Raw genomic sequence first — 14,727 nt, 5'->3', positions numbered from 1 at the left:
TGATACTCAATGGCAATGGTCTGAATGGTCTTAAAATTGCTCCCTCCACTTTCCCTCTTCCGCACTTCCTCACTTCTTTTTCTTCCTGGAAGTAATCTAGTGCAGTAAGGCCACATTATAGGAAAGAGGAAGAATTTTAAAACAATTCAGAGGATGTCCATTGGGGGAGCCACCACAGATGAGCGGTCTTAACAGGAGGGTTAGAGAGAGGACTTGACAGTTAAGGTTACCACAATCACCCACTGGGGAGGGCTGCATCTCCATCACTGGAATGCAGTGCAGGTACAGGGGAAACTACAGGGCAGGGGTGTGGAGACATAACGCTGTCACAACGTTCCTGTAACATTCCCAGGCCGTGCCTCAGGAAGGCTGTGAGATGTTATGTTGCTATGGCTCGAGCCGGGTTAGGATATGCTCATATATATGATGTCACCTGGATCCTGATCCTGATGATCTTTCTTATCTTTCTGAGTTTTCTCCGCTAAGTGAGAGTAGGAGCGAGGGGGAGCAGAGAATGAAAGAGAGGGAGAGACAAAGGACGGTGGGAGGGAGAGAGAGAGAGAGAGAAAGAAGAGAGGATAGTCAGTACTGAAAGCATAAGAGCAGGATAGAGTGGAAGTCTGGAAAACAGGTGGTTGAGCAACATCTTTCACCCTCTGATGTTAACCAGAACTCAGACATAGACACACACATAGCTTCATACAGTAAAACATACACATCCAACATACACATCCAAACAAAACCCAAACCTCCAAAAAGAAAACACACCCTTCAGGACATACAGGAAAACGCTGTAATAATAAAGAAAACACACCCTTCAGGACATACAGTAAAATGCTGTAATAATAAAGAAAACACACCCTTCAGGACATACAGTAAAATGCTGTAATAATATAGAAAACACACCCTTCAGGACATACAGTAAAAAACTGTAATAATATAGAAAACACACCCTTCAAGACATACAGTAAAAAACTGTAATAATATAGAAAACACACCCTTCAAGACACACAGTAAAAAACTGTAATAATGAAGAAAAGACATGACAATATATAAATGTTTCTATTGGAAAACGTGTAGAGATGTGTAGACATATTACATCCTGTCCTCCTTACGTTGCCACTTCCTGTTCCTGTTGTCTTACCCCTTTGGTGCCAAGTGTGAACTGATACAAAGGGAAACTCAATGATAATGTTCTCTATGGTACTGTGGCTGTATGGCATTCAACAGGACTGAGGGGGTTTACACAGAAGCAAAGTAAAAATGCATTCAAGTCGCAGACAGGCATGGGAACAGAAAGAGGAGCTGCCAGATACAGTAGAAAAGATATCTCATGGTCTTCACAGATAGATGGAGCCTTGGTCCTGCCCTGCTAGGAACTAACAGACAGATAGGCAGGCAGACAGACAGAGACCCTGGGTCTGGATCCCTCACAGGTAGCTTTCACAGACAGAAGCAACAGATCAAAAAGCCAAAGGACTTGAGAGAAGCAAGAGAGAGACACAGAGAGAGAGAGAGAGAGAGAGAGAGAGAGAGAGAGAGATTGGTTCAGGGGCAGCAGGGAATGGCAGTAGTGGAGGGGTGGGTGCCGTGCAAAAGAGGAGATGTTGAAAACTGAAAGACATGGTAGAGGAGAGGGGAAGTAAGGGGTGGAGGAGATGTTGAAAACTGAAAGACATGGTAGAGGAGAGGGGAGGAGAAGTAAGGGGTGGAGGAGGTGTTGAAAACTGAAAGACATGGTAGAGGAGAGGGGAGGAAAAGTAAGGGGTGGAGGAGATGTTGAAAATTGAAAGACATGGTAGAGGAGAGGGGAGGAGAAGTAAGGGGTGGAGGAGATGTTGAAAACTGAAAGACATGGTAGAGGAGAGGGGAGGAGAAGTAAGGGGGGGAGGAGATGTTGAAAATTGAAAGACATGGTAGAGGAGAGGGGATGAGAAGTAAGGGGTGGAGGAGGGTGTGGCAGGATGAGGAAGGTACTCACGAATGGTTAAATCCATCACTTGAGACGCCAAGCAGAAGACAGGATGCTCATACATTTCTCTCTTTTTCCCTACAAGAGAGGATCGGGGCATGCAAAAGGCTGGGGTCAAAGAAGGAGAGGTCAGAGTTCAGAGGGTAGCTGCATGAGGTGGTTAGGGGTCCCCACAGTGTCCTCTGTGGATGTGGTGGTGGTGGACTTTGGTGGTTGAGGAGGCTTGTGATGGGCCCGTGGAGACAGAAAGAGAGGCATCGATTTGACAGAAGTGTCGAATGTGGAGGAGAGTGGGTGTGTGGACAAAAGGAGTGGGGCCTGGGGGTCGCCTTTGTACACACTTTTATTTAACCATTCTTCATGCCAAATGGTATTAAGGAGTGAGACTTTTCTATCAAGTTGGAGATCTTCCCAGTCAAGGCAACGAACAAGCAAATGTTTATGAGGAGCAGAATTAAGGATTTTTCTGCAGTTTTTCCACTCCAAGATACTGAGGGGCATCTCCTTCGGTATCTTCGTCACCCTCAGCTTTTTTTAATAGTCACTAGGTCTGTTATGGTGACCATATTACCGGCACAATGGCAGTCAGAAGTCATGACCGCAGTCATGTCGTTTTGTCATGACCGCTGATGGTCATTAGTAGCCTACCAAACTTGCTAACTGCCTGGTACTCAGCACTCTATTGTCCCTGTAATCACTCTGACATACGAAAATCAAATAAAAAAATTAATGAGAGCCCATGAGCTCATGTTGCGCAACATTTTTGATGGCCTTCTAAAAAGAGGAGGATCCCATCAGCTTTCTATAGACTTCTATATTTATTTCTCAACTTTCTAATATTAAGCACATTGCTTCACTTTTCAACAGGAGTATAGCCTACCTGGCTGGCATGAAAATGAACCACGGGAAAAGCGTCCTCCATTCGCTATTTAAGCACATAGATGACATGTATTTTTTCCCCTGCCCCTGACAATGGTCCATTCTCAACCAAAACTAATTTCACACTTATATTATGTAGTATATGTAAAGACAAGATTAAAGACAAGATTAAATAAAAAATAGTCTGATGGGAGACAATATTAGCCTTTCACTTGTGAATTATATATTATCACTTGTGAATGATGCCCCTCGTGTGCAAAAAGGCAAGAAACAGCGCATGCCTTTTATTTTCGACTTTTTCATATCATAGTCACACACCTCATGGAGCCTAGCCCACAGGCCTATATGTTGATAAGGTTTATATCACAACTAAAGTGGCCAAATAAATTCTTAAAATGAAGCACATTAATCAGCTTTACAGCCAGTGTAGAGCCTAACTGGCATACATAAGCAGCGAGTGAGTTTCTAGTTTGGGGAATATCATTTTCACCATAAAAATACACCTCTGTAATAAAGCATTACAAGCATAATTGCCTTTGTGGTCACTTTTGATAATGGTATTTTCCCGCTAATCGATAGCATTTTGTAACATTCGCACATATAGCCTACTGCCGTGTGCACTTTGCTGCACTTATCATGTGAAGAAATAGCCTAATAGTATATCTACATCTTAAGCTAAATGTTGTATCTGTTGTATCAGCCTCATTGCTTTAAATAATATTCATTTGGGATCTATCTGTTCCAGAGTATATTTGGAATATTTATTTCTCGCACAGAAGGACAAGTTACCAATAGAATAGGTTGACTTTTGTACTACGGGGATAGTAGAATGACATAGGTTAGTGCTTTTGCTGTCCGTTAGGCCTACTCATCTTGTTAGCTGACGAAAAGTAAATCTAACATCTTCAATGTACACTTTGGAATTCGATAAGAAGGACACACTCATTTCAGTCCTAGATGTGTCTGTCTTCACTTGTAGCCTACTTCGAAGCTGAGATGCCTGTGAGAAGGACCCGATCACATGACAGGCATTAGCTAATAAGAATTTAGATATCTGAGAGAGCCATGTGAATGAGAGGTACTTCGGAGCACGGTGATTGGCAGACGGGAAAAGGAAATTAAAATTATTATAGGCATGGATTTTGGTGTCATTACAGACAAACAAGGAGGATGCTGTCAGGAAATTTGTGGCCTGGTGAGATTATTATCAGGTGCTTGTCAAATTGTGAACCAGAGAATGATGAAGTGAGTCCAGCCTGCTTAAGAAACAAAGCAGAGCGACTTTTTTCAAATCAACATTGGAGTTGCATCATGCAGCCTTTGAATGTTTTAAAAATCAAAACGTATAGTCCAACGTTTGTATCACAACTAAAGTCATATAGGAGGACCTATTTCTTTATTAACCACTCAACACAGAATAGCTAGCTGCATGTGTGGACTACTGTCACGCCCTGACCTTATCTTTGTTTTCTTTATTATTTTGGTTAGGTCAGAGTGTGACGAGGGTGGTATGTGTGTTTGTCTTGTCTAGGGTCTTTGTATATCTATGGGGTTTTGGTATGTCTAGATAAATGTAGGTCTATGATGGCCTGAATTGGTTCACAATCAGAGGCAGCCGTTTATCGTTGTCTATGATTGGGGATCCTATTTAGGTTGCCATTTTCCATTTTGGTTTTGTGGGTTATTGTCTATGTGTAGTTGCATGTCAGCACTTGTTGTTATTAGCGGCACGGTCGTTTTGTTTAGTGTTCTTAGTTTATTAAAGAAGAATGTATTCTCATCACGCTGCGCCTTGGTCTCCTCGTTATGACGACCGTGACAACTACCTCAGAAATCATTTGCATAAATGATCCTTTCTATTTTATATAGCTTTGTTCAATTGTATTCGTCATACTATAAAATAATGCCATGAAATTCTAAGTAAATCCTGTCTGCTAAATGGACTATATAGCCCACAGCCATATGGTATAGCCAGATCAGGACCTACATGTAACATAAGGACAACTCAGAGAATGCCATTTTGTTCTTCTGAAATAGACTACATTTTCTTCATCTCATGTTTCTTTAGACCTGCCTAAAATAAATCATGGATTTATTGTGATGTGTAGGCTATATTAAATGGATTTATTAGACTTTTTAAAATGCAGATGTTCCAAAAGTCTGCATCAGTGGCTTGTAGGTGTGGAAGCCATCAGATGCTAAATGTGTTTATGCTAATTAACGGTCAATTACCATGAGACCGGCAGTTGTTTGCTTGACAATCACCGGCTGACAAAATGTCATGACCGCCACAGCCCTAATAGTCACTGACTGGAATAGAGAAGAGCTTAATTTGAGAATGGAGGATTCGATTGCTGTAAAAACAGTATAGTTGAGTGTAGTCCAAGCTACACATACCTACACACAGATTTGTTTTGTAAATGTGTCCGTGGAACATGTTGCCAGTTCTGGATGCCTAGTAAAGGAAACTTGGGACATGCATGGTAGTCCCAGCATGCCTTGTGAATTAGCCTTCCTGACTTGTGTTCATACTACAAGGAGCTTGGAGAGAAGCAGCAAAGCCAATAAACAAGGAGGAGGAAAGCAGAGAGGGGTAGGAGGCGGTGAACAGAAGATGATGATTATTTCAAAACAAAGGAGAGGATAGGAAAGGGGTAGGAGAGAAAACAAGGACAATTGTTGCTTCAGAGCATCACCCCACCTTGAAGCCACGGCGTTGTGAGAAAGGAGAGGGACAGTGGGTTGACTGGGCCAGAGAGAAGCTGAGGCACACAGGAGTCAGAATAAAGATGGAAGATTCACAGGGAGTTGAATGCATTTTTACTTACTGTACACATCTCTAACATGCACATTTATTTAGGGATCTACATCAATATAAAGGACACCTGTAAATGAAAAGAGGGTTTCAACTTTATTAGCACATCTAAAAGGAACAGCAGCCACAGGACCGGAAGCCGAGGTATTTTCACTGCAGCTGGGGACAGAACAGTTCTATTAATACCATATGAAGACAAAATCTTTGCTTTGAGTGAACTTATTTCCATTCATTGTTTGTATTTCAATGTTTGACTTTGTTTTCTTCTTAAATGCTGCTGTTATCTCCAATCCTTTCTGGGTAACAATTAAGTTCCTTACTGACATAGTTTTCCATTAAAATAGTTAAAAAGAAACACAAATAGCCTTTTCAGCAAAAAAACTATTTCTCAAGGATTAATTTTGCTATCACTGTCTGTGAGTGGTCTGAGTAGGGGGGAAACTGAAAACTAGCTGTTATTGGCAGAGAGGTTTGGAACTCTGTTATTGGTACAGGATATTAATTAATTTACTGCCTGGCCGAAACTCCACCACGCAAAACCTGCTGATTAGAAGGTCCTGTGTAGATTGTATTTTCAACTAGCAACTATCAGGAAATAACACTGATCACATTTTTGTCACACTTTAACAGTGTTAGTTTCATCAGCTAACCCCACAACTGTAGTTTGTTAGCACCCATTGACCTGCAGGGGGCAATGTGGTAAAGCACCAGAGGGCATGATGTCTGTAGTATGTATATCACTGTGTAACAATAACGTGTGATAATCCCTGTAGATAACAATACTATTGTGGTAACAATGCTAGAGGGGAGACATAAATGACGACAGAACATTGTACAGTACAGTAAAGTACTGTGTGTGAAATAATACTCTATGGGTATAGCTAGTACGTTGTGTGATGCTGCATTGTGTAATTTAACTGTGTGTGTGTGTGTGTGTGTGTACGTTTGTGTGCGCATCTGTCAGTGTTTATTTGAGGTGGTCATCTACCTTCTACTTTGGCGTATTCTGAGAGGCGCTGGTAGTTGATCAAGGCTGCCTGCTCCAGACATTTACGGATGACTGTCTTCACCTCCTCCTGGGGCACAGGAGTCACAATATCCTTCATCAGCACCTGGAACGGAGCAGGAGACATTGGAGAAAAAATACTTTCCTTTTTGGGGCGTTACCACAAAAAAGAAAAGCATGGGAGTGTGCATGTTGACCCTTCACTTGTAGAGAACAGGAGACAAACATCTGTTTACCACACTCAGGTAGCCTATATTATATACAACATATAGAAACCAAATACACATCTATCCATAACACCTGGTCAATTCAAATGTGGATGAAACATTTATAATATTGTGTATATTTAGTTTAGGAAGGTGTGTGCCCATGGTTAATCGAACATAGGGTAAGGTTAGAAGAAGATGCATAATAACCTACCCTCTCAAGCAGGGACAAAGTGGCTTTCAGGGCCCCCTCCGGTCGACCAAATGGAAAACAGTACCTGTGAAAGAAATCCAGTTTAATTTCTGTAGGGTTTATTATGAAGGTTTTCCTTCATCATAAGACCATTCTTTATCCTCAAGGATTTCTACAATTTATAAATGACTACCCACTGGGCACAGACGTCTATTCAAGGTCTATTGGTTTAACGCAATTGCATAGAAATAACGTTGATTCAACCAGTTTGTGCCCAGTGGGCAGCTAGTTCTTGAGATCAGAATGTAAGTACAATTTTGCAGAGCACAGTGATCGATACATGATTGACATCTGTCACAATCTATAATCTGTGGTCTGATAAGTCCCATAGCCGTGTCTGTGCCAGGGTCAGTTATAGATTTAGATATAGTATTACAGCACACACCTGAAGTGTGTGATCTGGTTCTCCAGCAGAACACGCAGCCTCTCTTTGATATCCTCAAAGCGTTCCTTCTCCTCGACAGTGACAGTTCCTATCCCGTCAGGCCTGAGGGATATACAGTACCATAGAGTTTATATGGTTGGAGCATGGGGCAGGAAACACCAAGGTTGTGGGTTTCATTCCCACATGGTCCACATGAAGTACAATGAATATACAGTATGTGTTAACTGGAATATCCCTTAGGACATATTATATTAGTGTCATCGTAATATCCCAATTCAGAGTAGACAGTATGGCCACCACTGACACAGTGATCACAGGGGTCACACAAGGGTCAACATGGTCACTGAAGTTATAACTGGGAATTTCAGCTAACATGGTACATGTGTAGTGGCTAGCTATATGTCCACAGCAGAGCCCACAGTACGAAGAGTTTCTGTGGTGTATTCCACAGGTAAGAGCCAGCCATCTGTCTGGAACAGTGGGGACACTGATATCTGAGGATGGTTACAGACGGGGGGTTATAACTGCACCCCCCCCAGCTGTGGCCCCCATGTTGTCTGACAAGAGTATCCCTCACCCCTCCCCTCCCCTCCTTTCTCAGTGTCCTTCACTGAGATTACATCCTGGGCCCGGTGACGCGGAGCATGTCACGTCTCCTGCTCCTCAAGCCGCTGTCACGGCGACCAGCGCCTCCTCTGTCACATGCACTCTGCTCAATTTCCCCCGTCCTCAGCCACGTCACTAACTATAAGGAGCCAGGCCCCTCAACCACACTCTCTTCCCTCTGTGTGTGTGTGTGTGTGCGCGCACGCGCGTGTGTGTGTATGTTTCAGGCTATGATTGTCAGTGTTTGTGTTTTTATGTTCATCTGAGGCATGTCGATAAAAAGCCCTTAATAAGATGTGGTGTGTGTATAATCTCTGCATCTGACGATCCGTCAGAAATAAATCAACTATTTGATCATTTCACACTAATTATGCCTAGCCTCATTTTCTGCTCCTCCACAGCTTTCATAATGTTTTCATACCCTCACGCCCCTGTCCTGTATTATAATGGCTAGATGGAAATGGGAAGTCTTTTGTAACAGAGCGATCAGAGAAACTAATAACAGAACACCGGAAGCACGCCATATCAGAGGTCTGTGCTTCCTCTAGTTCAAGAAGCTACAGTATGTGACTGGAGTTCAATTACAGCCAATTCACAAATTGACTAGTACATCACATTTTAAAAGACAAATACCATATTTAACCTGTATTTAACATTCAAACACCACATTTCCAAATCATTACCTAAACTTACTGGAGGTGGAATGAAATCCACTCCAACCTTTAAACAGACAATGTATTCTCAATTTACTGTCAGGTTACTGTACTCTCTATAATAATCAGTTCATGCCCTGTGGCCATCAGGCTATTACGTTGTGGGTGGATGAGGGGAGTGAGGGGGGTTTTGGCCAAAGATGGGTTTCTCTCATGGGCTGCGCGGGGCTGTCATGGTCATGGGGACTGGAGGCAGGCTGGCTGTAGCTGTGGCCTGAGCTCGGACAGTGGCAGGAGAGACTCGCCCGTCACCCATGACAACCTGTCATCCTGTCATTCCTGACCTCCAGGCACACCGGCCGTCTGGAGAGCTCCCACTACAGTACACTACACCTCCCTCCCTTTATTTTCTGTCTCCATATTTCTCTCTCTCTCCCTCTATTCCTGACCCTCTCTCTTTATGTCCTCTCCGCCTCTCTCTTTTTCTCCCATTTTCCTTTTTCTCTCTCCACCCCCCACTCCTATCCTCCAGTCTTGGAGCTACTCCCGTCTTCCTGTCCAGCCTGATCATAACAGGACTCAAACAGACAGCCCACCTCAGCTTCATCACTGTCTGTCATAGGATGGGGGTAGAGGGGTGGAAATCAAATCAAGTCAAATCAAGCTTTATTTATACAGCACATTTCAGACATTTCAGTGCTTCACAGGAAAAAAATTGAATAAAAAAGCGGAACTATTTACTACACAACAAACATAAATTAAAAACGAAAGAATGCCAAAACTGAACGACTATAAAGTACCCCAAGGAAAAGGAAAGTTAAAAAGATGCGAAGGGGAGAGGTAGATGGGGTAGATGGGGTAGGAGGATTGTCAGACTGGGGCAGACAGCCGCCGTGACCTTTGCCCCTCACAATGTAGTGACACTCGCTTGTTTATATTGACTAGAGATCCAGCCATGATTACGACAGATTCGGTCTCCATACAGAAGTGTGAGCACATGTACACAAACACCCTATGTACACGTACGTATGCACATCTAGTACACACAAACACACATTTTATTATACAAAAAAAATACATGTAAATACCCAATAAGTATTTCAATATTTCAACTCCGGTATTCACTCGTTAAAATCAAAAAGTCAAGTGACTGAGGTCGGGTGGGAGGGAGAGAGCCACAGTGGATCTATCAGGGAGGAAGCACCACAGACTCTTACCTTCTGGGCCAAGAGACAGCCTGGGACTTGGAGTCCTTTTTTTTCCTAAACTCCTTGATTTTGAGTTCCCTCTTAGAGGGTGTGGGGGGCTCTGGGGTGGGGGGGTAAAGGTAACTCTGAAGCTCTGCCTCGGTTACAGGCCAGTTTAGCAACTCAGACAGTCTCTGACTACAGGTTACATGAGAAAGAGGCAGGGGTGATGTTAAGAGATCAAGCATCGGAAAAAAAGAAAGAAGAACATTAATAAAGCAAACCAAAATCATAACAGACTATGAAAATCAATGAATTGAGAACAGACAACAAAGAAAGAATAAACACAAATCCCAACTGGACATGAGAAACTTAAAAGCACAAGTGACTGAAACAAGGGATTGGAAAAATAATATTTGAGAAAGCTTTGACTGAGGCAAAAAAAACAACAACACAGTATGAGGTGACTTGGTGAAGTATACCAGTACAGAACATTGTATGCAGATCTAGGAGACAGGGTGTAGGGTGGAATATACATTCTGTTACTGTCTTCTCCGAATGAGATTGATTTGATGAAGAAGGTTGGTGATAGAGTGGGTTCTCTGAGTGAGGAGGATTGGGTTTACTTTCATATGCTTAACATTAGTTTATGTTAAACACACAGACAGAGATAGACAGAGAGACAGAGAGAGTGAGAGAGACAGAGACAGACAGACAGACCCAGAGAGAGACAGAGAGACACAGAGAGAGAGGGTGGGGTGGGGTGGGGGGGGGGGTGGTGTAGAAGGGGGGGCTGTAAGTCAGTTCTCTGTACCTGTTGCCATGGACGTGTGAGGCACAGAAGGCAAAGCTGTAGTGCAGCAGGGTGGGGTCAATCATAGCCCCATTCTCTGCTCTCTCCAGCAGGTCACCCAGGTAACACAGGTGTCTGTGACACCCCCGCACACCATTACGAGCACAGTATTCATCCATGACAAACACCTGGCCTGGACTGAACCAACCCTACAAAATAGACATACAAGGGAGGTTAGAATAGATCAAAATTGATAGAATGTAGGATCACAATGTAAAAGAATGAGGTTTACCACTGGACTGGTAACCCTTTCCTCACCAAACAGGAGTAGGAGTCATTGAGTCTGTGGTCCAGGGTGAGGCGCTGCACCATCTCAAACAGAGAGGAGTGGTCAAAGCTGCAGGGGTTGGCTGAGATGAACTCATCCATGCCATGTTTTTGCGCCCGGTCCGCGTCTATGTCCGTCCAACCCGGAGAGAGAGAGAGAGCCAGCACACATGAAGGGAGAGACAGGATCCACAGGAGTTAGACACTGCAGAGGATGGGAATGGCTATCGGAGTGAGAGGGTAAGAGAGAATCACTCGCACAGTGTGAGGGCCCTATTCTATCAAAACTGCTAAGAAGGTTTACGGGATGAGACACACATATGGTATACATTTTTCTTGCACTGGAAGATTGTGGGTTGGGGCTCATCTAATGAGTAATCAATGGCGTATGGGTGAAACTATACGGACACCCTCTCACCGGGCAGAAAAAATGTTACATTTGTTCTGAGCCTGCACACCAGGTCAACGGTTTACATTGAATAGGGCTCTCGTACAGTACGCTTCATCTGGGGGTGGGTGGTTTGGTCAATGGAGAGGATCATTGTGGGGTTCATAGTCAACTAGCAGGTGGAAAGGGCTCTGGGCCAGAGGGAGGGTCAGGAGGATTGGATGTGAGTTGCAGCATAACCAATGCAGAAGGGTCATTCCTGTGGTCATGCATGACTGATTATGTTCTGTCTGTCTGTCTCATTATTACAATGTTGGTCCAGTTCTCTCTTGATACATTTCAAAGTTATTTTATGTGGGGTCTTTCTACCTACACAACAGTGTATGACTGTTGAAATCTCAGGTCCCCCCACATGTGAACAGTCGACCTGAGCATATACACCAAACAAAAATATAAACTCAACATGCAGTTGGGCCCATGTTTCATTAGCTGAAATTAGCTGAAGTTCCCTGAAATTTGTGCACAAAAATCGTATTTCTCTCAAATTTTGGGCACAAATTTGTTTACATCCCTGTTAGTGAGCATTTATACTTTGCCAAGTAATCCATCCGCCTGACAGGTGTGGCTTATGAAGAAGCTGATTAAACAGCATGCACATTACACAGGTGCACCTTGTGCACCTAGAAGCACAAGCATTTCGCTACACTCACATTAACATCTGCTAACCATGTGTATGTGATAAATACATTTGATTTGATTTGATTTGTGCTGGGGGCAAGAAAAGGCCACTCTAAAATGTGCAGTTTTGTCACACAACACAATCCCACAGATGTCTCAAGTTTTGAGGGAGTGTGCAATTGGCATGCTGACTGCAGGAATGTCCACCAGAGTTGTTGCCAGAGAATTTAATGTTAATGTATCTACCATAAGCCACCTCCAACGTCATTTTAGAGAATTTGGCAGTACTTCCAACCGGCCTCACAACCGTAGACCACATGTATGGCGTTGTGTGGGCGAGCCGTTTGCTGATGACAACGATGTGAACAGAGTGCCCCATGATTGCGGTGGGGTTATGGCATGGGCAGGCATAAGCTACGGACAATGAACAAAATTGCATTTTATCAATGGCAATTTTAATGCTCAGTGATACCATGACGAGATCCTGAGGCCCATTGACGTGCCATTCATCCACCACCATCACCACCTCATGTTACAGCATGATAATGCACAGCCCCATGTCACAGTTCTTCCATGGCCTGCATACTCACCCGACATGTCTCCCATTGAGCATGTTTGGGATGCTCTGGATTGATGTGCACAATAGCATGTTCCAGTTCCCGCCAATATCCAGCAACTTCCCACAGCCATTGAAGAGGCGTGGGACAACATTCCACAGACCACAATCAACAGCCTGATTAACTCTATGCAAAGGAGATGTGTCGCGCTGCATGAGGCAAATAGTGGTCACACTATTTAGTAACAGATGCATTTGTATTCCCAGTCATGTGAAATCCATAGATTAGGGATTAATGAATTTATTTCAATTGACGGATTTCCTTATATGAACAGGTGGCCAAAGATCTGTCCAGAGGGATCGTTGAGAAGAAGCTGGCTGCTTGTGTCAACATCGTCCCCAAAATCACATCTGTATATGAATGGCATGGGAAGATCCAGGAGGATAGTGACGTTTTGCTGAATGTAAAGACCAGAAGTTCTAAGGTAAAAGTTCTCAGTAAAATATTTTAAATGTACATTTTTGTTCAGTATATATAGTCTAAAGTCTCTGATAGCAACCTTTCTGATAGCATCCTCACATGATCGAATGAGCTGCACCAGCTAGACCCATCTCCTTTCCCCTCCCACCCTTCCCTTTTACTTCCACTCCCTCCCCTTCACTGCTCAGCCCGTCAGCACACCCCCCCCTAGGGTCTCCCTAATTACCCTCCCCCCTTGTCCAGCGAGAGGGCTAAATAAATTTGACAACACATTTTCACTTTCCTTCTCAGTGAGTGGGCTTAGGCATTACATCAGGGTCTGTCTGGAATGGGAAGGCTGACCGTTAATCCATGCGCTGTCCATCTCCCTCTAGTTGTATTCTAATGGACTGCTTCAGCCAGGGCTCAGGGACTGCTCTGAATGCCTCAGATCCGCAGGTCACAGCTATTCTAAGCAGCGGTCTGGATAAATAGCCTATGCAGCTGTCCCTCCCGAGACGAGGCTTTACATGTCAATATAGAGACAACACCAGCATTAACAACAGTTGAGATATCGATACAAATGAGTTTTCGCTGCAATGTGGATATACACAAACAATGTCATAGTAAAATGTGTCCAGACACACTGACATAAAAAAATGTTTTGGATGTTTTTCATAAATTCCAAATCACACAAAATCTGAAAGTGACACACAAATATAAAATCATGAACAATAAATTACTTTGACTATAGACTAAAACAAATTGAATACCAAACTACCATCAAAGCTGAGAGAATATAATAATAAAAAAAACACTTTTATTTTCTTCCATTGACCTCGACTTCACTGTTGAGTGAAACCCAATGTGGCGCCAGGCCAGCTGTCAACCACCCAGGGAACAAAGCCTGTGCTGCTATGATGCTTATGATCCCCAACTCCCAAATCCAGAAAGGTGACTGACTATGTGTCCCTCTCCTCTGTGACTGGTGGCCTGTCATGTCTATTTGATATTCCAGCGGTGGAGTGGACATGGGAGCACTGGACAGTAACAGACAATGACACTAGTCACCCCCGTCTGTCTAGGCAGGGGAAGGACTGACATCACAATGATTGATGGATGCTACTCATTTATAGATCCCTACACTGAACATTTGGGCTATTTAGCACATTTAAAAAATAAATAATGACCACCAGCACCACCTCCCTGCTCATTCCCTCTATCCCCAGAACATCCACAGCCTAGCCCTCTCTGACGGCAGAGTGAGGGGTACATGATGATAGCTGGGTCTGATTTAGGGGTGTCATGGAGCTAAAGACATGAGCTGACACTGTGGTTCTCACTTTCTCGATTAGTCCATCTTAAACATTTGAATTTATTGAACAGCAATTGTGGAAGATCTTATTATGCTCATTTATATTTTGTTTACAGGTTCATGCTTTTAACATATTTGTAAGTTGACAATACTTTATATGCCCATGCACTGTATGATTTATAGATCACTGAGAGCATACCAATATTAGTGTGTTAAAGGAGAGGATAAATTAATTCCTGAGGCAAATC

The 14,727-nt window shown here is 43.3% G+C and overlaps 1 protein-coding gene across 5 annotated transcripts in view; it reads right to left on the bottom strand.

Annotated features, from left to right (window-relative positions):
• The window catches only part of LOC110528964 (calcium-dependent secretion activator 1), a 164,258-nt gene that overhangs the window by 44,622 nt on the left and 104,909 nt on the right, over window positions 1–14,727 (bottom strand). For 2 of the 5 annotated variants that reach the window (XM_036983474.2, XM_036983478.2), the window contains exons 12-17: window positions 11,074–11,210; window positions 10,777–10,964; window positions 7,517–7,618; window positions 7,093–7,156; window positions 6,655–6,778; window positions 1,982–2,050 (exon numbers count right to left, since the gene is read on the bottom strand). In XM_036983474.2, coding sequence (XP_036839369.1) covers window positions 1,982–2,050; window positions 6,655–6,778; window positions 7,093–7,156; window positions 7,517–7,618; window positions 10,777–10,964; window positions 11,074–11,210 — 684 coding nt within the window. Of the gene's footprint in view, window positions 1–433; window positions 482–1,981; window positions 2,051–6,654; window positions 6,779–7,092; window positions 7,157–7,516; window positions 7,619–10,776; window positions 10,965–11,073; window positions 11,211–14,727 lie in introns of all 5 variants that reach the window. The other 3 variants (XM_090241141.1, XM_090241143.1, XM_036983473.2) reach the window with 2 other exon arrangements.

The sequence above is a fragment of the Oncorhynchus mykiss genome, chromosome 7 (genome assembly GCF_057628025.1).
Source record: "Oncorhynchus mykiss isolate SJ-2025 chromosome 7, ASM5762802v1, whole genome shotgun sequence".
NCBI lineage: Eukaryota > Metazoa > Chordata > Actinopteri > Salmoniformes > Salmonidae > Oncorhynchus > Oncorhynchus mykiss.
Note: the sequence above shows the minus strand (reverse complement) of the source record. Positions and strands in the feature narration are given on the sequence as shown.